We start from the raw sequence: 23800 nt of genomic DNA, 5'->3' as shown, positions 1-23800 counted from the left end.
AGGTAAAAAGCTATAGCAAACATCTAAATGAGTATTTTAACCATAGTTCCTGATTTCAAAAGGCGAAAAATTAAAAGGTAAATTTCTATATATTTTTATGTATATACCTGTATATCTATGTATATGCATATATGTGTCTATTTTTTCACATATATGCATGTATATATTTGTAATGTTGTACTTAAAGCAAACTTATAATTTAAATTCAAATCTATATTTTACTCTATTTCTTTTCTATCTCTAACCCATATCAATTTTCTTATAAATTTTAAATCCAGACCTTTTATTTCAATTTTTTTCAGATACATCTGCCTTACTTTTAATGCTAGGTTTATTTATGGTGTCTTTTAAATTTAATAAAAACCCTTCAAAATTTGCTGACGAGGAGACCTTGCTTATTAAAAAACTATATGTAATATTTATTGTACGTAACTTGATGTCTACCACACCACAATAAAAAACATTGTTTTCCGAAACGATCGTACAAATAATTGATTTTGTTGTTGTTCCTTCTTATGAAACGGATTTTTAATTTAATTATAATTTGATTTTTAAATTTTAAATTATCAATCACATTACTTAATATATATATATATATATATATATATATATATATATATATATATATATATATATATACATTTTAATTTTGTTCCTTACCTTTAAAAAGTAGGGTCCAGTAAGCAAAAGTGATAAGGATTGCACCATCATAAGCAACATTTGAGAAGAACCAGCTGACTTTTAAATACCATGGCATTGGATGTTGATGATTTTCTGCTAAAAATAGAAAAAAAATAAATGTAATGTGTGTAAAATAGTGTTAGCTTGGAAATGACGTGTAAAAGAAAGTACAATCATGAGGGGAAGTTTGACTTGACACGTAGCTAGCTAGGGAGGTAAGTCTTTACGTTTTTTTCTTCTGACTACTCCAAAAATATTCAAGATTCACTATGTTAGATATAGTTTGAGACCATTTTAATAAAGTGGGAGACCAGTACCCGCATTAAGCTGGTCTGCAGTTTAACTTGTTGCTGGCTATCTTGCTCTTGCTTGTTGCTGGATCTCAACATTTTGAACCGAGAGAGAGACTTAGCTGTCGTACAAAGCTAAGACTCTGTAACATCATCTGTGTACAGATACTCCCTCAGGCATTTGTCTTCCTGTGGCGATGGAAGTCATTTTTGGGCTCATGGATTTTAAGCGTCTAAGAGAGTGGCACTCGTCTGACAAGACGTTGCAATCATCATCATGTATGTACTGCCGCTGAGGACTTTCTCCCGTAGATTTCGATGTATGAGGTTCTGCCACAACAACTAAGTTGTTCGGAAATCCATACAGATGATTTGTTTATAGTGGTGAAGGCTTTGTGTAGAACCAACCATACTTTTTGCTTTTACTGCTAATCCTTGTTGGTGCAATTACTCCCAGTGAATTAATGAGCCTGGCGAGAACTGGTGTGTCAACGTGACTGTGGCATATATATATATATATATATATATATATATATATATATATATATATATGCATATATATATATATATATATATGTATATATATATGTATGTATATATATATATGTATGTATATATATGTATGTATATATATATACATGTATATATATACATGTATATATATAATATATATAATTCATTATATATATAATGTATTTTACAAACACACACACACACATATATATATATATATAATATATATATATATGATGATTGCAACGTCTTGTCAGACGAGTGCCACTCCCTCAGACATTTAAAATCCATGAGCCCAAATGCCTGAGGGAGTATCTATACAAATATGATGTTACAGAGTCTTAGCTTTGTACGACAGCTAAGTCTCTCTCTCGGTTCAAAATGTTGAGATCCAGCAACAAGCAAGAGCAAGATAGCCAGCAACAAATTAAACTGCAGACCAGCTTAATGCGGGTAATGGTCTTCCGCTTTATGGTTTTTTAAATCAGAGATTTGCTTCTCCTAGAAAGGCTGCCTTCACCACGGCTTACGGGAGCTCTCTCCACCCCAATACACACATACACACACACAAATATACACGGTTCTAGTTGGCCGTTGACCCAGAAAAAGAGTTCATTCGCCCTTTGGAAGGTCTTGTTTTTAATCCTTCAGGGAGACTAGCCGCCCTCCTCACCAAACAAGACCGGTGGGGGAACCAGTTTAGTCGCCGGTGACCCGACCATGAGGCAGGTAGTACTGGGTTACATGGTACCAGTAGCATATGACATGACCTGACACATATATATATATATATATATACACACTGCATATCAAATTATTAACGAGTTTACATTTTTTTTTATATTTAAGGAACGAGTGAATAAAAATCCATGAAACTTTGAAAAAGTGTTTACAATACTATTCAGCTACTCCAGTCAGAAAATAAAAGTATTTAAAGCAGTATTAGCGAAACTATGGCAAAAGATAGGAATATCTATTGATTTCAGTGTGTCAAGTTATTAACGAGATTGAGAAAAAAACACAATATACTCATAACTTGTTTATTGAAATAATTTGCAAACGTTAAATGGACTAGGAAAAATGCTTAGAACACAATGACTTCATAGCAATTTCTACGTTGACATTATTATAAGAATATGTGATCCTTTTTTATGAATGACTTGTAAAAAACGTTATTCCGCAGAATTAGTAAAATTTGTGATTTTATCAACAGTTATTCCTCGCGATATCTTGGAGAGCATCCCACAACTCATCTTTGCTCTTAAATTAGCGTCCACTTACATAGACGCGTCGCTTCATGATACTCGAAAGGTTCTCAATTGGGTTTAAATCTGGTGAATCGCAGGCCACTCCATCCTCCATAGCTCAGAGAACCCCAGTTGTTGCAAATACTCTTTGCTTTTGTTTGCTGCATGTGAGGGAACATTATCCTGCATAAATGCAGCAAAGAGTATTTGCTTAATGGTTCTTCTGAACGTCAACCGTTGCTTCTTACACCATGGTTCAAAGTGCTTCTTCAGAAAAGCTATGTAAGCATTTGACATCAATTTTATGCCTTCTAGGACTCTCCATAGGTCAACCAAAGTACCTCCGATAATCCCTGCCCAAATCATTATCCCACCACCACCTTGTTGGTGCCTTAAACGCTGATGACGATGTCGTTCATCTAGGACCCGTCCCTTGCTCAAGCCATCTGGGCCATCAAGAGTTTCCATTTCAATCGGTTTTGTATGTGATGTTGCTTTAATGGAGGCTTTGTCACAGGCTTAACAGACTTTGCCACTTCTTTCAGAAGGCGACATCGAGTACTTTTTGAGACATTCTTCATTCTTCTTTGGTCAAAGACTTCTCGACTTGTCTGCCCAGGGTTCTTAACAACTTCAAGTTTTATTTGGAGTAGAGAACGGCATGAAACAACTCTAGATTAACCTTTGTAGGCTCTCTTTCGTACCTTTGTAGGGTCCTTGACAAAGTTCTTCATAGTTTGATGATCTCTTGCTATCATTTTCGATATTCCGAGGGCAAGTTTACCTTTCGATAGCTGTTCTATAATAGTACTTTTTTCAGAACTACTCAAACCACCTTTACGACCAATTTTTTTGATGAAGCAAACTGCCTTGTTAATAATTTGACACACCTCAAATACCGTGGATTCAGCAATTACGATGGCAAGTTGTTTACATTGCGCAGAACAGTACAAAAATTTCACAGTACGCGCAGCTCAGCATTGTCAACGTTTCCTAAGCTTTTGATACGAAACTACTGGTAAGTTTCTAAAGCTGGTAAAAAAATGTTATCTTGTTAATAATTTGACACGCAGTGTATATATTAGTAAATGCGTATAACGGATACATGAAAATAATGAAAATATATATATATATATATATATATATATATATATATATATATATATATATATATATATATATATACTAGTACGCGGTCTGACATTGTCCGGTTGAAAGATGTTAGATACTTATAATGTCGAATTGACACAAGCAGTTCACTTCAGTTTAACGTTGAACTCTATCCTGGAAAGGCAAGAGATGTCAAAAGTTCTTATCATAGATATTCTTTTGCATTTATTTAAATTTCTGCATGTCAATAATGAAAAAAAAATATTTCCCAGTATAAAAGCATAAAAATACTGAAGAGAAAAATGGCAAATTTTTCCCGTTTGGATATAAATTTCAAATATCAATTCATATCTTGGCAGTTATCTGATATCATTGTCAGATATAATTACCTGATATGATTATCAGCTTTGAGAATGTTAAAAATGTCAATGGTGACTCTCATGATAATAATGACTTTCTATTTACCAGTTTTACCTCAAGCATTTACTATTGTTCTGTGTTTCTAAATTTTGTAGAAAAATTTATAAAAATGAAGAACAATATATATAGTTAGATATTATGAACTGCAATAATTGTATTTCTAGCTGTATGTATATAGATGAGTGTGCATTATGTATGTATGTATGTATGTATGTATGTATGTATGTGTGTATGTATGTATGTATGTATGTGTGTGTATGTATGTATGTATGTATGTATGTACTGTCAGGTCATGTCATATGCTACTGGTACCATATAACCCAGTACTACCTGCCTCATGGTCGGGTCCCCGGCGACTAAACTGGTTCCCCCACCAGACTTGTTTGGTGAGGAGGGTGGCTAGTCTCCCTGAAGGATTAAAAACAAGACCTTCCAAAGGGCGAATGAACTCTTTTTCTGTGTCAACGGCCAACTAGCACTGTGTATATTTGTGTGTGTGTGTGTGTGTGTGTGTGTATATGTGTATTGGGGTAGAGAGGGCTCCCGTAAGCCATGGTGAAGGCAGCCTTTCTAGGAGAAGCAAATCTCTAATTTAAAAAACCATAAAGCGGAAGACCAGTACCCGCATTAAGCTGGTCTGCAGTTTAATTTGTTGCTGGCTATCTTGCTCTTGCTTGTTGCTGGATCTCAACATTTTAAACCGAGAGAGAGACTTAGCTGTCGTACAAAGCTAAGACTCTGTAACATCATATTTGTATAGATACTCGCTCAGACATTTGGGCTCATGGATTTTAAATGTCTGAGGGAGTGGCACTCGTCTGACAAGACGTTGCAATCATCATGTATGTATCTACTCTTATGAATCTATCAGAGAGAAATGATTTAATAATTGAAAAGACATTTTCAGCTATACCGTAGCTGGAGATTTTGTGAAGTAAACCTTTATGCCATACTCTGCCAGCAATTGCTCTAGAAAGGTAGCCTCCATCGAGAGATTCGCTAATCCTATGAGATATAACTGTAAGCACATCTTCTGTAAATCTAGCATAATGGAAACCATATTGCGTGTCACTAAGAAGGTTATTTTTGCTGAGATGGTTGATTACTTCTCTATTTAACACAGATTCCAGCAACTTACTCATGACGCACAGAAGACTTATTGGCCTGCACTGAGAGGGAGATGAGCGATCACCTGAATTCTTAAATACAGGGCATACTGATGAGATTTTCCAGGGTGATGGGAAGCAATTCTCCTTAAGACAGCGTTTAAACAGTTTTGTAAGGATGGGCGCTAGTTCTGGTTGAAGTTTTTTGAATACTATAATTGGAATATCGTCAGGGCCGGTTGCTTTACTGGAATTAAGGTTTTTAATTAGCTTGGCAACATCACGTACAGATATATGTATATCACATAGCGTGTTTTCTGATACAGGAGGAAATATTGGGGGTTAGCGGCCTTGGTCGCAAAGGGTAGAATTAGCTGCAAAGTTCTTGGCAAAGTTCGTTGTGTCAGTATATGTTATAGCTAGCTATGGAATAATGAGTATACAGAATTAATGTATGAAAGTATAAGCAGCTCCACAGAATTAATGTATAAGTTTACTGTCAGGTTATTTTGACAAATACTTATGTAACCCTAACCCGAAATTCATACTAATTAACATAATCTCTACTTACTAGCGTAGAGTCCTAATATATAACATTAACTTCTGCTTATCCGATGAAGTCATTTATCTGACCCCTCTTCCATCAATCATTCTCTTTACTCAAGCCGTGCCTTGTGTTATGACCAAATAATCAAACAGTGTATTTGCTGTAATCTATATATCTATAAAAGTGAAAAGCTGTGGGTGCGCGTGTGTGCGTGCGCGTGTGAGGACAATTCTCAACCTATATATTCAACGACATTTTGATCTAAAGACTTGAAATTTGATATAAATTTGATATATTCAGACATGTGGAAAACTTTTTAATTGGTTTTCATCCGGAAAAAAAAGGCGTGCTAAGGGGCCAAAATTGAAAATTGGTACTTGGGGGTTATCGGATTTTTATCTACTTGCCAACTGCGCGAATCATTCACATGACAGCTTCCTTATGAGTGGGTTTGAAAACACTTTTTAAAGATCGTATCAAGCTGGCCTAACGGGTATCGTACTTGACTCACTGTCTTTAGGGTTTGATTTCAGTCTCAGCTCGAGTAGATTGTTTTTACTTACAAGAAGTGTTTAGAAAAACATAATACTCGTAGGCACATGTTTCAGTTTCTTTCCGTTTTTTTACTTGATTTTTTAAAAAGGGATTTAACGTTAAGTTTAATACCGGGCAACGCTGGGTTCATCTGCTAGTAGAATAATAATAAGATCTACATGAATCGAAACAAAGTCTTTCAACGTATTTTATACCCGTGCAGTGGCAGTGTTGGGTATATTTGCCATTTTTAAAAAAATCATTCACAAAGATGCGTTTCCTCACCTTGATAGGATGAAGCCGATACGTATTCGAAGAAGATAATGAGGATGATATCAATAAGTGTGGTCAGTGAAAGTAACAGGTATCCCCAGATTGTCGCAAATGTGAGCAGCCTTACGTCTGCGCGCGTAGAAAAAATAGCAATGATCCCGCCACAATGAAACAGGAACCAAAATATTCGCCAGACCAAGTACAAATGTTTTGGTTTTTCAATCTGAAATAAGAGTTTTGTGAAAAAAAAAAAAAAAAAAAAATGAATTACAAAAAAACAAACAAAACAAACAAGCAACAACAAAAACAAATATAAAGCGAATTTATATCAATACTAGACTACCGTGACCCGTTGGGTCAGTATGTTATATTAGCTATGGAATTCATGTATGAGCGTGACACTTGTGAGGTAAAAAAAATAGTTTTTTTTTTACATAATAGAAACATTTCTATGAAAGTATATTGAAATGAAAAAAGAATATAGATAGATTTCTATGAGTCGTTCTGTTTATTATAATTGATTATTTATTTATATAATTTATAATTTATTAATTATAATTTATTTATTTTTGAAAAATAAATTACAGTTACTAAATTATAAGTGGTTGGCCATACTTATATGTAAATGTGCACTGAACAGATACCATAATACTTATAGTTAAATTCAAATTTTGATATATCTGCTTAAAAAAAAATTTTTTTTTTAGATCGTTCATTTCTGTATTACGTTTAAGTTATTTTAAACCCCACTCTTCCCATGTTAAATAATAATTTCGAAATAATAACGTTAATATTTCAACGTCCCAATTGTTCTTTTTTTTGCGTTTAAATTATCCAAATAAACAATTGTTAATACTGTCTGCTTTTTTTTTTTTTACATCGTTCATTTCTGTATTACGTTTAAGTTATTTTAAATCCTATTCTTCCCATGTTAAATAATAATTTCGAAATAATAACGTTAATATTTCAGTGCCCAGGTCATGCGCGCATGCGCAACCGAATGTCGTAAACCGGAAAGTGGGTTACATACATCGTTACAAGGTCATTTGAGTTTTATAATATATATTTTATATATATATATATATATATATTATATATATATATATATATATTACTATTTCATTTAATCACATAAATTAATATAAGAAGATATACTTTTATGTGTAAATTTTCAGTATTTACTTCAACAGTGCTCAAATACATAAGTAGAGCTAGGTAGTAAGTTATGAAAATATATATGACATATAAAAGGCAATATATATTTTCATAACTTATACACAGTGATCACCACTTATCAAGGCCCGGAAGCCACTCAGGGATAAGGGTTATTGCAAGTACATTACGTTAGTGTATATATTTATATATATATATATATATATATATATATATATATATATATATATATAGTGTATATATATATATATATATATATATATATATATATATATACTAGACTACCCGTGACGCGTTGGCTCAGTATATGTTATAACTAGTTATGGAATTATGAGTATACAGAATTAATGTATGAAAGTTCAAATAGCTATACAAAATTAATGTGTAAACGCGCAAAAATTGAATGCACCCGTGCGAAAACAAGCATGGCGACCAGTAAAAACAATATGGAATACATTGGTGTTTACGTCATTGTCCTTAGATTAAATGAACAATTAAAATTAAATGTAAGTGGATAAATCCAATGAAAAAAAATTGAAAAAAGACGAAAAGAAAAAAAAATACAAAGGGAAAATGTGGATTGTACATGGCCACCCTAGTTTATTTTTGTATATGGTAACAGATTTAAAAATATGGGAAAATAATAATTAATTAATATTTAACGATGAGACCTTTTCAAAGCAAATCATAAAATAACCCCCCCCCCGCTTCTACCTATTTAAAAATTTTTGGAACTTATGACTCCCCCACTCCGTTCCCTCTTTTTGTCCTACCTGTCACTAAAATTAAAAAAAAATACTAACGATTACATGTCTCGTTTACCGCTGCGTGGCCAAGAAGTGTATGCTCATTTCACGTTAAATTTATATAGGAAACTGATTCCCCACTCTAAAATGTTAAAAAAATTTTATTTAAAAAAAAAAAAGATTCCTTATTTTATATTATTGCCGTTTATAAGCCCCCCCAAAAGTAGATTTTTGGTTTAGTCGTTAAAATATACTAGTCGTTAAAATATACTATTTTTTTTTAAGTATGTAAATTGATCAAGTAGTTTTTTGTAAATATGTAAATTGATCAAGTAGTGTTTTTGTAAAACATTAGAAAAACATTTTTTTTTTGTTTGGAAACGATTCCAATTTGCAATTAAAGTACAATCGAAATAATTATTAAAAAAAAAAAAAATTAGGACGCTAAATCCGTACGTCTTTCCCCGTATAATCAAAAGCACCCGTAAACAATATTTGTATATATAAAAAAAATCTGTTTATATAGTCTAAAATTAAAAATAAGAAAGTTATATTGCGTAAAATTATAAAATCTTCTATTCATATTGTTTCAATGACTGGGCAAGCTGATGTGAGTAATTTTGTCTTCTTTAAACTGTCAATGACAGAATATACAAAAGACATAAATAAAATTAAATCGTAAACATTTGTTTTGTTTTTGTTTGACTGATGTCCGGGTAACCTACATCTAAAATTTTAAGTGTTTAGATCCAAGATTGACGGAGGAGTTTGGTAGATTCTGCAAAGGTCAATTCTTTCAACATTGTCTTTTTTCGCCCAAAAACTGGTTGAAAAGCTTGCTGCATGTATGAATACCCTTTATGTAAAATTCCAAATGTGGAGACCCAAAATTAGCTGAATAGTTTGCTAGAGACCGCAAAGGTAAAATCTTTTGAACTTTTACCCCTTGACAGCCAAATTTTCGGCCAAAAACCGATTACAAAGCTTGCCCTATGTCTGAATACACTTTATGTAAAATTTTAAATTTACTACCTAGTTCTAATAAAAAATTAGCTGAGTAATTTGGTAGAGACCGCAGAGGTAAAATGTTTTAAAACTTTGACCCCAATATTGACCCCTTAACATTTATTATTTTGGGCTCAAATCAAATTAAAAAGTTTGATTCATGTCCAAGTAACCTACATCTTAAATGTAAAGTGTTTAGACCCAAAATTGGCGGAGGAGTTTGGTAGAGTTTTCCAAGATCAAATCATTGAACTTTGACCCCTTGACAGTCAATTTCTGGTCGAAAACTGATTAAAAAGATTTTCCCAAATCTCAAAACCCCTTATGCCAAATCTTGAGTCTATAGACTGAAAATTGACAAAGTAGTTTGGTAGGAAAATGTACACACACAGACACACACGGACAGATACTTTTTTTTTTTTTTTTTTTTACACAGTGATCACCACTTATCAAGGCCCGGAAGCCACTCAGGGATAAGGGTTATTGCAAGTACATTAAGTTAGTGAGGAGATTTGCTGAAGTGTTTACTTAAGGGGGCGGTTCATTAGGAATTTGTTAACATTGGACTTGCAGACATCCAAGTTGTAGTCCGGAGGGAAGCAGGCAGACGGAACAGAGTTCCACAGGCGTGCAGTTCTAAGAAAGAAGCTTTGTTCATGGAATCCGCGTTTTGATTTAGGCAAAGATATAGAGTGGGGGAAATTTTTCACAGTGGATTCAGCTAGACGGGTGTTTTTCGTGAAAGATTGGCGAGGGGGGACCAGAGATTGGAGTTCAGACGAGCATCTGCCATGGAAATAACGATGAAACAAGGACAGGCTCGCAACGTCTCTTCTGTGGGAGAGAGGTTGCAGGGTAGAGAAAAGGGCATCCCCCACTAAGCCACGAAGTCTATTTTGTACTCTGTCAAGGCAGGATAGGCTGTTTTTAGCAGCTCCTGCCCAGATATGGCAACAGTATTCCATCCTTGGACGTACTTGGCTTTCTTGGTACTTTACTTTCACTATTGTAACCCCGCTCTAATGAAAAATCATTGTATACATTTACTCTTCCCTTCTCTCCCAATTCTCTCTGACCGACACAATGATGAGAAATATAACCTTTAGCATAACAACGCAGAGAGAGAGAGAGAGAGAGAGAGAGAGAGAGAGAGAGAGAGAGAGAGAGAGAGAGAGAGAGAGAACATTCACACTTTTCTCCTGATTTAAAAAATTTAAAATATCACCGTTGAAGCAAACTACATAGATTTTACTTTCCCGGTGACAGCACGCTCCGAGGAAAGTAAAAGAAAAAGAAAAAGAAAAAGAAAAAGAAAAAAAAAAGCACAAACTGATTCTAATCCTGATGAAGGCGCTATGTTCACCGAAAATTAATTTTTAGACAAACAAATGTTTGATATGATGTTTATATACTTTTAAGATGAGGATTGATAAACTTGGAACTATTTGTGTTTTGAATTTCTAACGGCTATGTTCGTTGAAAAAAAAAAAGAAAAAAAAAGAAGCATTTTTCACCATTCACCAATAACATCAAGTGTGAATGCACTTGAAGGCGGCCGGAGGTTTCATTGATCGAAACTTTGTGAGAAAAACAACCAATATGACAATTAATTATTCATCCTCATCTCCAAAATATACAAACATCATAAATAAATAAATAAATAAAAAAAGAAGCATAACCGACTCGGATTTATTAATAAATAAATAAATAAATAAAAAAAAGAAATAGACTTGGCGCTATTTGCGTTTTGAATTTCTAACGATTATGTGCGTTGGGAAAACAGCAGCAGCAGCAGCAGCAGCAGCAGCACCACCACCACCACCACCACCACCACCACCACCACCAACAACAACAACAACAACAAAAACGACGACAACAACACAAACATTTTGCATCATTCACCAATAACATCAAGTGAGAATGCGCCTGAAGACGGTCGGAGTTTACATCGACCGAAACGTTGTGAGAAAAACAACCAAGATGAGAACAATAGTCCAAACAATATAAATATCACAACAACAACAACAAAAAAATAATTATTATCAATCCTCATCTAAAAAATATACCAAAAAAAAAAAACAGAACAGACCCGGATTTATTAAAATAAATAAATCTTCTTCTCTATCTATCTTCTATCTATCTTCTTCTATCTATTTATTCTTCTCTTCTCTATTTCTTCTTTTTTTTTTCTATTCTATCTTTTTCTATCTATCTTCTATCTATCTTCTATTCTATCTTCTTCTATTCCATCTTCTATCTTCTATTCTATCTTCTTCTATCTATTCTATCTTCTTCTATCTATTCTATCTTCTTCTATCTATTCTTTCTTCTTCTCTTCTTCTTCTATTCTATCTATCTATCTTCTATCTTTTTCATATCTATCTTCTTCTATTCTATCTTCTTCTTCTTCTTCTTCTTCTTCTTCTATCTATCTATTCTATCTTCTATCTTCTTTCTTCTATCTTCTCTTCTCTATATAAATAAAATGAACTCATTTTTTCCCGTGTGAGTTTGAACATAATAGGATTAAAAATCAATACATTACATGCAAATGTAATGTGTACAAACTGCAGCACAGGATATGAGGTGTGCTATAGGCCTATTATCCTTACACTTCCTCGATAACCGTACAGTCCTATATTTTTCCCGGTGAGAGTTCACTGCCAAAATCGGTTAGAAGCAATGGAAGTTGCAAAGTCTTTTGTCTCTAATACATTCCTCCTACTCCTGCTCCCACTTAACACCGCTGAAAATGCGTCCACAAGGAACAGTACGAATAAACACCGGTTTGGAATCGTAAAGAGTTATTTAGGCCATTTTTTCTTTTTTTTTCTCTTCCTTTCGCTTTTACCCCATAAAAAAAACAAAATAAAAATAAAAAATATCACAGTCCGATTCACATTATCTTTTTTCCTTTTTGCTTTTTTTTTATTTACCATAAAACGCACACTGCGGGACTACTCGGATTTTACTTCCAGCTTTGACAACTCTAACCGAGGAATCTGTCTATGAACTTTATTTATTACTGCTTCCCACTAAAAAGTTATTATTAAATAAACAAACACTTCCTGGGTTACAATTTATTATTACAACGCAACGATATCGTGAAATTACTTGCGTTTCACTTAAAAAACAAAAACAAACAACAAAAAATAATGAACGCGCTCAACGTCCGATTAACATTAGATTGTTATGTTTTACATTTTTTTAAACCGTAAGACGCACACACTACGAGACTACTCGATTTTTACTTCCGGTTTTGACGACTCCAACCGAGGAATCTAATTATGAGCTTCACTTATTAGTGCTTTCAACTACACATTTTTTTCGCTACGATATCGTGAAATTGCTTACTTTACACTTGAAAATAAAAAAAACAAATAAACATAAACTGCGCGACTACTCGGTTTTTAGTTCCGGTTTGGACTACTCTAACTAGGCACCGCCAAAAATGGCCGCAAAATCAAGTTGTTGTTTTTTAAAACTAAATTACATTTATTAAAATCCATTATTTCTGAGTAACTTTTTTTTTTCCAGAAAGATAAAACCCTGAATTTTATCATGTAGAAAACAGAATAATGTAAAACTCTTTCTACTATTTTTAACACAAAGGGCACAATATTTATCGAATTTTTTTTTGTATCGATTATTCAAAGCATGCCCTGTTTAATAATGGTCATGCATTATTCGGCTCGCTAAAAAAAAATTGTTAATTTATTTATCAAAAATTTTAAAATGGCTTTTTTCGTATAAATATTAAATTTTTTTTTGTTTTGCTTAACTTAAATTAATTATTTTACTTAACATATTCACCGAATTTCACACTTCAAAACTCAAAAGCGGGCTAATTAAACACAATCGAAGTTCTGATATTCAGACGTCAAAATAAGGTATGCAAACAAGTTTTTTTTTTTTAATCTATAATTCTGTTCCTTACAACAACACAATATGTTTTGTTCAGTTTCAGATAATTATTTTAAGCATATTTGTTCCCACTTCAAAACAAGGGGGGATTTTGTAAGCAAAAAAAAAAATGTATATATATAAATATCGTTTATGAAAAATAAGTACACTGTTATAAAGTTCATTCTTCTCCTAATAATCGCTGAAAATTTCGTATTGATCGGATAATTACCTGATTTTTGGTAGATTTTTAAAAAGACGGTCCGTCAAAAAGTACTGACCTGCCCCCTCCCCCCCCCAGTTTTGGCGGTGCCTAACTCTAACCTAGGAATCTAACTATGAGGAATTTATTATTTACATTTATTATTTACATATTTATATCGGGAAATTACTTGCATTCTAATTGAAAAACAAAAACAAGATAAAGAACCCGATAAAGGTCCGATTAAGATCCGAAAAATATGATTGCTTTTTCTTTACTAAAGAAATCTGCACGTGTTTAAATTAACATTTATGAATGTTAATTTAAACAATCCAAATAATACAAAACAAAATGTTTGTTCGTTATCATAATTAAAAAAATCTGATTTGTATTAGCTTTCTTAAACTCATGAATTTAAATTTAAAAAACAATGATTGTTCCCTCCGTGAGTGACTGTCTCGTGACAATGCCACTCCCTCTCCCCGAGCCCTAATACACACTTCCGTCAACGCTTATTTCATTGTAGGAAAACCCTTCAATTTTCTAGTTTCCCACATATCTCAATTTTGTCATTTTGAGGCTTAGTGAATCATTCTCTGCGTTGGTTATCCAATCTCCTAATTTTAGTTTAAGGCTCACCCCTAGACTCAGCTATATAGCATAAAGTCAGACAAATGTAACTTTTGGGGCAATAACCCCCTCCCCCGGAAAAGAGAGTCTTTTAGCTACCCTATTGCGTCACCATATGGACTCTTCCTGACTCTATGTTAGCAAATACTTGTCGAGTTGTGCTCTTAAATAACTAAATTTTTCATTGGATTTTTCATTGTTAATCCTCTCATAATATTGTACATAAGCCAACCGACAATCTCACTAACCCTTATTCTCGAGTAGTTCTTGTAATTTGTAACTCATTAATATATATATATATATATATATATATATATATATATATATATATATATATATATATATATATATATATATATATACTAGCAAAAGTACCCGTCGTTGACTGGGTTCAAAAATAGCCTACAGAAAATGGACTCTGATTTATGAAAGTATGATAGGTTATGAAAAGGAAGGGTTGTAAATTTGGGTTCAATTTGGGGGTATCAAAACCAAAGCAAAATATGATGAAAGTAAAAATAAAATAGATAAACCCCATAATTTATTATACCATACCTGTTCACACTGAAACACTTATCACAATATTCTGTGGATCTATATTAAAAAAAACCTTGTTAAACTTTGTGACATATTTCCATTCTATGGAGGTCAGGTGCGAACGAACACCCCATAATTTTATTATATCATATTTTTTTCAAACTGAAGCATAATTATCAAAGTATACTTATGCAGATAGATATGAAAAGTCTTTATTAAAGTTTGTGCCTATTTCCATTCTATGGAGGCCATCCCTATTTAAGTTAAAACATACTTATCAAAGTATTATTATGTACATCTATATCAAAAACACTTGTAAACGTTTTTTTTAATTTTTTATTTCCATACTTTGTGGACCAGGCGCGTACGCAGACCCCACAATTTTAATGAACCACCGTTCTGCTAGATCAAACATACGCATTCCTGTGTCTCGATATATCTATCATTATATGTAATCAGTTTTTTAAAATAGTCAACCATATAGGAGCCTATTCGTGACACCCCCCCCACACACATTCAGCTTTATATATATATATATATATATATATATATATATATATATATATATATATATATAATGCTCCCTATCTTAGGCTGAGCATTTGGGAAGTGATATACAAATTACCATTAGCATATGAAGCAATGAATGCTCTTTGTATAAACAAATTGAGCTTAGGTATTTGGACTATGTCAAAACATTGGTAATTCACTGCCCGCATAGCAGCAGCCGTATAGCCCAACGGTTAGAAGCTCCGACTGTCGTTTGAGCGATTGGGTTTCGATCCTGGCTTGAAGTAGCCGCACTGATGAGCTGTGAAACAGCGAAACAATACTGTATGTGAATGATATATATATATATATATATATATATATATATATATATATATATATATATATATATATCAGTTGTATCGATTGGTTTCCTAGATGTAAATCCAATGAAACTCGCATTATTATTAAAAAGTGCTAAATTCAGAACAGAGCTAGTATATAGTCTGTTTATTATACAAACATTATTGATTACATATGTGCATACATGTTTCAGTGAAGTCCTAATTCATTTCATCAGAACATATTCGATTCTTTTTTGGTCTGATAAAGTGTTCTCCCTAAATTGGGACTCCACTGAAATATGTATGCACATATGTAACCAATAATGTTTGTATAATAAAATAATATATACATACATACATGTATGTATATATATATATATATATATATATATATATGAAGGCTTCCATCAGTCTTGACAGACTATGGATACCCACTGTAAGGGTGCCTGCGCGTGAAATTTGTGTGGCAAGACTTGCGCAACCTCTAACCACGCCTCTCCTGAGTTAACATTGTTGCATACCAGTGGCAAGTTGAGGTACAAGACGACTGGAAACAATGCCGAGATAAGCGGAGAGCACATACAGCGCCTAGAATTCCCAAATGGTCACCCATCTGGTATTAGCCAGGCTCAACGTTGCTTAACTTCGGTGATCTGACGAGAACCGGTGTGTCAACGTGATTATGCCGTATATTAGAATAATAATAAAAATAAATGTTTATATATATATATATATATATATATATATATATATATATATATATATATATATATATATATATATATATATATATATATATATATATATATATATATATATATATATATATATATATATATATATATATAAACATTTATTTTTATTATTATTCTAATATTAGTAGTGAGGCTTATTATTATACAGTCTAATTTACTTACGTGTTTGTGGTGTGGACATTATATGTCTACATTGAAAAATAGAGTGACCTTTCTAAAAACAATATTAAGAAATATGAGAGCGTGCTTGAATCAACAGAGTGAAAGAAGGCGAGAAAAAACATAGCTAAGAGATGGATTCATGACTTCTTCGGTTTATTATAAACGAGGCAGTCATATTGGTTAACTATTCGAAAATAAACGAATCCGATATTCTGAAATTCTTGCGAACGTATGCGAACAGCCAATCAACTTGGTCGATACTTGTTAATAGGCTAAGCATTATTTACGTACGAAGTGCTTCATTAGTTGACTGTTAATAAAACGCAATGATAAAACTAAATAATAAAGGACGCGTGTAATAACTGGACCCTATGGAATATTTGGTTACGGTGTAAACTGGTTAAGGAGGAGAACATAATAATGAGGGAGGAAGTATCTTGCTATCACCTCTAACTGATATCGGTTTGGTAAAGTGAATTTTGTCGGAACAAAAAAGAGAAAGTTGCGTTAGTGAAGAAAAGCGAATGAAAACCATCCGGAAAACATGCACCAGCTATAGTCAGCTAGTGTGACCATATTTAATCTATATTTGGCATCTGTGTTCACAATGCTATAAAGTTATGCTTTTTATAGACGGGAATAATCGTTTCTATTTTATTAGATATAATAATAAATATATTATGACTAGTTTGAACAACTTGTTTTCAAACATAACGCGATCCCAGAAACATAACTAACCCGATCCTCTTATGTAATAAAACTCTGCCCATTCCACCCATCGTTTTCTGATCCTATCAAAGTATTGTTAGTCATCCAACTGACAATCCCTATTAACTTTAACGAGTGGCTTTTGGCCTTGATAAATGATGACTAATTAATTTAGAAGCAGACAAAATCACGTCTCTTTTGTTATTATAGATACGCATTCACTTATTATTTTTTTTCACGAATAAAATAACTACATTTTCCTTTCATGCTTTACCGTCATAAAAAGACTTGTCCCACTTAACATTTTTTTTTTACTCAAGATGATAATGAAGGTGCTACCAATACTTATCGCACCGGAAACAGCTGTTTAGAAAAAAAACAAAAAAAAAACGAAAAACAAATCAGCATCGTCAGTAAACATATGAAAAGTCAGCTTTTTTTTTTTTTTTTTTCAACTTCAGAAGTGTGCATGACGCCATAAATTAACCGTGTCGTTCCCATTCCTTTCTCTTTCATACTAAGGAACTGCTACTTATTAATACCGAAAGCCACTCGAGGACAGGTATAGTAAAATATTATTATATCAATCAGCTTTATAAATGTTTTCCAATATTGGTTAACAATTATGTGAAAATCAAACCAATCAAGACCGGCAATTCAAACTTGAATTATATGTTGCAGTAGTAATGAAGATTACCACCTGACAAACCGATAGACAGACAACCAGTCAGCCAGCCAGACAGAGAGACATATAGCCGTTTTATTGAGTCGTGATTTCAAAAGTAAGAAAGTATTTTGGGTGCTATCAGTTAGAATCGAAACAATAGATTTCAAAGCTGGTGACGTTACCACTGTACCAACGTGATTCGCATATGAACTGATCAAAAAGTAAAAATTAAAAATAAACTAAGATGAACATACAAAATGCATAACGACTTTTTAAAAATTTTGACCGGCTAAAGACCCATAAAACAATGGTCCGTAAAAAATCCAATCATTTGAGACCCCTAGTGCCGCTCTGCGACTTTTAGTTTCGGGGGAGATAGAGTTTGAAAATATAGAGACAGACAACGAGACAGACAGACAGACAGACAGACAGACAGACAGACAGACAGAGATATAGCCTTTTATATCTTATATTATACAATATTTGCAATATACAACTAAATAAATATAGAATAATAGCTGCACCTACCTAGCGTTACTCGGAAGCACTGGAGCCCTATCACTAATCCTCAGCATACCCCCAATAAAAAAAAGACGGAAAAATAATCTTTTATATAAATCGCAGTAGTTTGTACGTGTGTGTGTATATGTGTGCGTGTGTGTGTGTGTTTGTATATATGTGTCCAGCTAAAACTAAAAATCTACAAAACGAACAGCCACAAAGTTAGTATTTTCTAGATCGACGTTGCCCCAGATGAATAATACCTAAAATTAAAAAAATGGTTTCGTTAGGAGGGGGGTGGGCAGGTTATATTTCTCAGTCATCTTATTCAGTCACTTTATTTACTAAAAGGAAGTAGCTGATTCTTTTTTAAAGGGTTACTTTTTTATGCCAGCTCATTTCTTGAAGAACTTATATCGGATAGTTGTTTTTTGTATGTGCATGTCTGAAGAGAAATGGGCTGGGAGGAAGAGTAAGAGTGTGGAGAGAGGGACAGAAAACGGAGGAGGAGGAGGAGGAGAAAGAAAGATAGAGATACGGATAGAGAGACGAATAGAAAGAGACAGAGAGATAGAAATTTTAATAAAATATGTTACAGTTTTGCTCCAGGCAACGCCGAGTAGCCGTGCTAGTAAATAAATAAAATAATTGAAAAATAACAAAATAAATGCCCTGTTTAAAAAACGGGAGTGATTCTATAAAAATAGAAAGAAGCCATACTAACTGTTGACGTGTAGAAATGGTGTGGTATTTCATAGTTTAAAAAGAAGTTGCGCAGTTTAAACTCTTCCTTTATGGGTATACTCATGATTTTTACTCATTCACAACAAACAAGGTGTATCCGGTCCATAAACTGTCTTCATTGATTAAGTGCCTGTAAAGAAAGAAAAATACAAATATTATGAAGATCCTTGTTTTAACAATCTGATGAATAGCAATTTTAGTGTTACTTTTGTATAAGACCGACAATTAAAATTTCATTAATTGCTCATCAGTTTTACATGTGTTCTCACGAGCAAAAAAAAAATAAAAATAAATAAAAATAAAATAAAATAAATAAATAAATAAATAAATAAAACAGAAGAAAATAAGTATCAATGTTATTATTGGACTATGTGACTGCTAAGTCTATTTCAAATTTCGAACCATATTGGATTTTCTACTCCGCTATATGATTTATTGTACAAAGATGGCTGCCGAAAGAAACACACGATGTTGGGTCTTCTATGAACATTTCTCTCCTTGCAGCATTATATTGTCATGCATTTTTTCTATCTAAAAGATTTATAATTTTCTGAAGACGATATGCAAGAAAAAAGACGGTATTGACAAAATAATAATCGTTTGTTTCTGAATAACGAAACGAATCTGTAAAAAATAAAATGTACCGAAATTTCAACATGCTGGAGGAGCTGATTTGCATGAAAAATAAATATTTGGATCTTGAAATGTAATTTATATATATATATAATATATATACATATATATATATACACACATATATATACATAAATATATACATATATACATAAATATATACATACATATATATACATATATATATATACATACATATATTTACGCATGTATGTATGTGTGTGTGTATATATATATATATATATATATATATATATATATATATAATGGGAATCGTATTTGCTGCAGTTACTGAGGATTGCTATCTCAATAAACGCGCAACTTTGTCTTAAATTTAATTTTTAATTGCTTGTGCCTGTGCACTTTCTCTCTTTTTTTTTATTATTGTTATTGAAGCATCATTCAAATGGCTGCCGAAGTTTATCGACTAGCTTGTCTGATTTTCTTAGTAGTGACAAAAACAAATTGATCCAGTGGATTAATTTGTTGTCTGATTTTAAAAGAAATGCCCCCTTTCTTACTTTTTTCTTTGATCAGATTCTTGGAGCTAACTACTTCAATATAGAATTTTTAGTTTTTTTTGTTGCTTACTACTGTAAGTACGGATGTAACCTCCGACGAAATTTGTTTCCTCTTCTTTTATTTATTTTCTTTTTCATTTCGCTTTTGACTAGCAAGACTACTAGGCGTTTCCCTGGGCAAATGTGTTACATATTTTTTTTACTAAACCACCATTTCTGACTCCCCTGCTTTCTATCTTTTATCTATTGTCAGCCCATCCCTATCTTTCTGGAGATATTTACACATACATACAAACAACTCAATGAATGAGTCGGCATAAGGGAATTAACGTCATTAAATATCAGTTACTTCCCTTTAGCTAACAGCTGGGAAACAGCCGCACCCTATCCCTGACGAAATTTGCACCAGTTTAGTGTCAACGAATAATTATTATCTTATTTTATTTTTTTAAAATATTATTCATCTGGAGCAACGCCGATCAAGAAAATACACATTTTGTGAATGCTTGTTTTGTAGTTTTAGTTTTAGCTAAACATACACACATACAACTGCTGTTTATATGATAGATGAACCAATAAACATGTAAATAAATGTTAAGTCAAAGAAAGAAATTATATAGTTATGTAATTTTCGCCTTCATTTAACTACATAAAAAAACCAAAGGCATTAAAAAAAATCAAATTCCACTCAAGTAACGATCAAACTAACTAAAAGTTTTGTTTTTTTAATCATTTTTTTTAGAATCATTTTTTATTTTTTGTTAGATGTTTATATCACTGTTTTTATTTCTCAACATATTTCAACGTATTATTGTGCTTATGAACGTTGGCATTTGTGTTTTTGATCTACTCTAACCCAGAATGGAAGCGTTGTATACCCCCACCTCCAAAAATATCATCAGGCGCGCTTAGATATGTACAATGCTTTCATTGACAAGGTTGAGCTCTTCAAATGCATCTAAAATATGTTTTTTTCACTGTCTTCGTTCCGTAATATGCTGATGATTTAAGATTGGTTCTACAAGTCTTTTGCAATAGTAAGTCCATATCTATGAAACCATAGTGATTTCTAGAAACTTTAATGTATGGTTTTTAAATAAATAATTTGTATTTTAGCTCCCGTAGTCTTACAACAGAGCATATATATATAAACCTACTAAACTATAGAAGTGAAATAGCAAAAAACTGTATACATAAGAAAAATAAAATAGAAAAAGTTATCAAGTAAACTGAACTAAACCAATTAAAATGGAAATATAAAAAGTACTTCAAGCACACACGTATTAAAATAAGGTCACCTATTTTAATTCAACACATATAGAAAAAAGGTGTATCACCACTATATAAAAAGAGCAAAAGAAAAGAAGTAAAAATCAGCCGATCCTTTGTTTAAGAGAAACCCTGCCATTAATTCGTGGGAGGTAATAACAATGAATTAATTTGGTTAGCTAGCTTGTATATAACAACACTTGTTTATTAACACCCAATAACAAAAATTCCATGCATTTTAACGTGTGATTCCCTACGGAAATAGAACGTGGAAACCCCGTGTAGCTTTTTTCATAACTTGCCCTATAAATTTCCATAAATCAATGGATAAATAGTGCTAAGTGATAATCAATTCTAAGCAAAAATCTTCTGAATGCTGGAGGTTCAATCCTCAGTACAGGCGATACTAACTAAGGATATAATAAATATTACTCAGGACTTCTACCTGATCATTGTTGATAGTTCTGTAACAAGTTTCTCCTGTGGAGTAAAATTCGAAAATTTAATTCGAAATTCCATACAGATTCCCGAGTTTGACAAGAGAGACGGAGGCTACATCGACCGAAACGCTGTGAGAATAAAACCCAAGATGAGAATAGAAGTCCGAAAAAAAAGAAGAAAAAAAAAAGGAAAGCCAAATTATTAATCCTCCTCTGAAAAATTTCGAAACATAATTCAACGTTTTAGTAAAAAAACAAACAAGTATTTTATTTTTTACTAACAGGAGTTTGGCGGGGTGGTCGGTCTTAAGCTATGCTTAAATATATTTTAATTCATGCAAATTCTGTATTCAGTATTACGGAGTCAATTCTCTATTGAATATATATATATATATATATATATATATATATATATATATATATATATATATATATATATATATATATATATATATATATCACCTAGAATGGAAACCAAAACATTTAGCGCTCCATCAGCATTCCCTACCGTTTGAGCTATCGACAGATAGACAAGAAAAATGTTAAATCAAATCACTTCAAGCTATGAATGACTTTGTGAACGCGCAAAAGTAATATAAATATGTCGGCAAGTTGTAATAAACATTTTGAATTTCAACTTGCCGACATATGTCCGTACGCGTTATTCATCAATCCAAACAAAGATTTTACTCGTCATAAAATACCGTTGGTGTATGGTCACCATTTCCTGTTAATTTTAGTGTTATGTGACCAGTAGTTTAAGAGTTTATCAATTAAATATTTTTACACAGGCACACACAGATACATATATCTACTGTTTTATTTATATAGACTTGACATTTAAAAGTTTTTTTTTATTTCTTTCAGAAAAAATACTTTGTAAAGGACTACCATTTTGAAAATTTATAGAATGTTCTAGAACATCCCGGCTGTCGAACATGTTAGCAGAGGATTGCTTCCCTCTGCACTATAACATAATCATTTTCACATCCAAAGTCAACAATTGTCACAAATTGTTCTCATAAGCAGTCAAATTTTATTCAACCCAAGCATTACTTTCAATTTTTTCATAATATTCTGCACCATTTGGCTTACAATCTATCCATCTCATTAACTCGAATAGCTTTTAAACTTAATGAGCGATGACTCATCCGTAAAAAAATGTTAGAAAGCCAGATTTAAATAAGATAACTCGATCAGACTAATTCATACTTAAATCTTTAAAACTAGCAGTACCTGTGGAAATTCCACGAAATCAACAAATACTTTGATAAAGCTGATATTTTTCTGGATAGTGCAAAAAAAAAAAAAAAAAAACAGACCCCCCCCCAAAAAAAAAAGAAAAAAGAAAAAGAAAAGAAGCTTTTTGGACATAAAAAAACAATAACACGCAGCAAATATGAGTTTATTAATATTTCTATAAAAAGTTTCCAATTGTATTTTAAATATAAAACTGACCCAAATGCGACAAATTAATAAGTACTAATAAAGACTCAGGAAGTAATACTGTGCTACATATTTCAAGACAAATAATAAAATTACATTATAAGAGACAACCTTTAATTTACAATGTTTTTGCCCTGTTTCTTTCGAATGTCCCTTTTTTACGTAGTGTTTCGTTGTCAAATTTACTACGAGTTCCTTTCTCAT

At 32.4% G+C, this 23800-nt stretch overlaps 1 protein-coding gene and 1 pseudogene across 5 annotated transcripts in view; both read right to left on the bottom strand.

The window, feature by feature from the left end:
- Positions 1-23800, bottom strand: part of LOC145252768 (protein rolling stone-like) — an 88938-nt gene that overhangs the window by 8569 nt on the left and 56569 nt on the right. For 3 of the 5 annotated variants that reach the window (XM_080112677.1, XM_080112676.1, XM_080112675.1), the window contains exons 2-4: positions 19268-19417; positions 6734-6944; positions 661-777 (exon numbers count right to left, since the gene is read on the bottom strand). In XM_080112677.1, coding sequence (XP_079968803.1) covers positions 661-777; positions 6734-6944; positions 19268-19351 — 412 coding nt within the window. In that variant the 5' untranslated portion in view covers positions 19352-19417. The remainder of the gene's footprint in view (positions 1-660; positions 778-6733; positions 6945-19267; positions 19418-23800) is intronic. The other 2 variants (XM_080112679.1, XM_080112678.1) reach the window with 1 other exon arrangement.
- Positions 16327-16443, bottom strand: LOC145252935 (5S ribosomal RNA; annotated as a pseudogene).

Source organism: Euprymna scolopes, chromosome 29 (genome assembly GCF_053919585.1).
Source record: "Euprymna scolopes isolate OS-2025 chromosome 29, ASM5391958v1, whole genome shotgun sequence".
Taxonomy (NCBI): domain Eukaryota; kingdom Metazoa; phylum Mollusca; class Cephalopoda; order Sepiida; family Sepiolidae; genus Euprymna; species Euprymna scolopes.
This window is presented reverse-complemented; position numbering and strand designations above follow the sequence as displayed.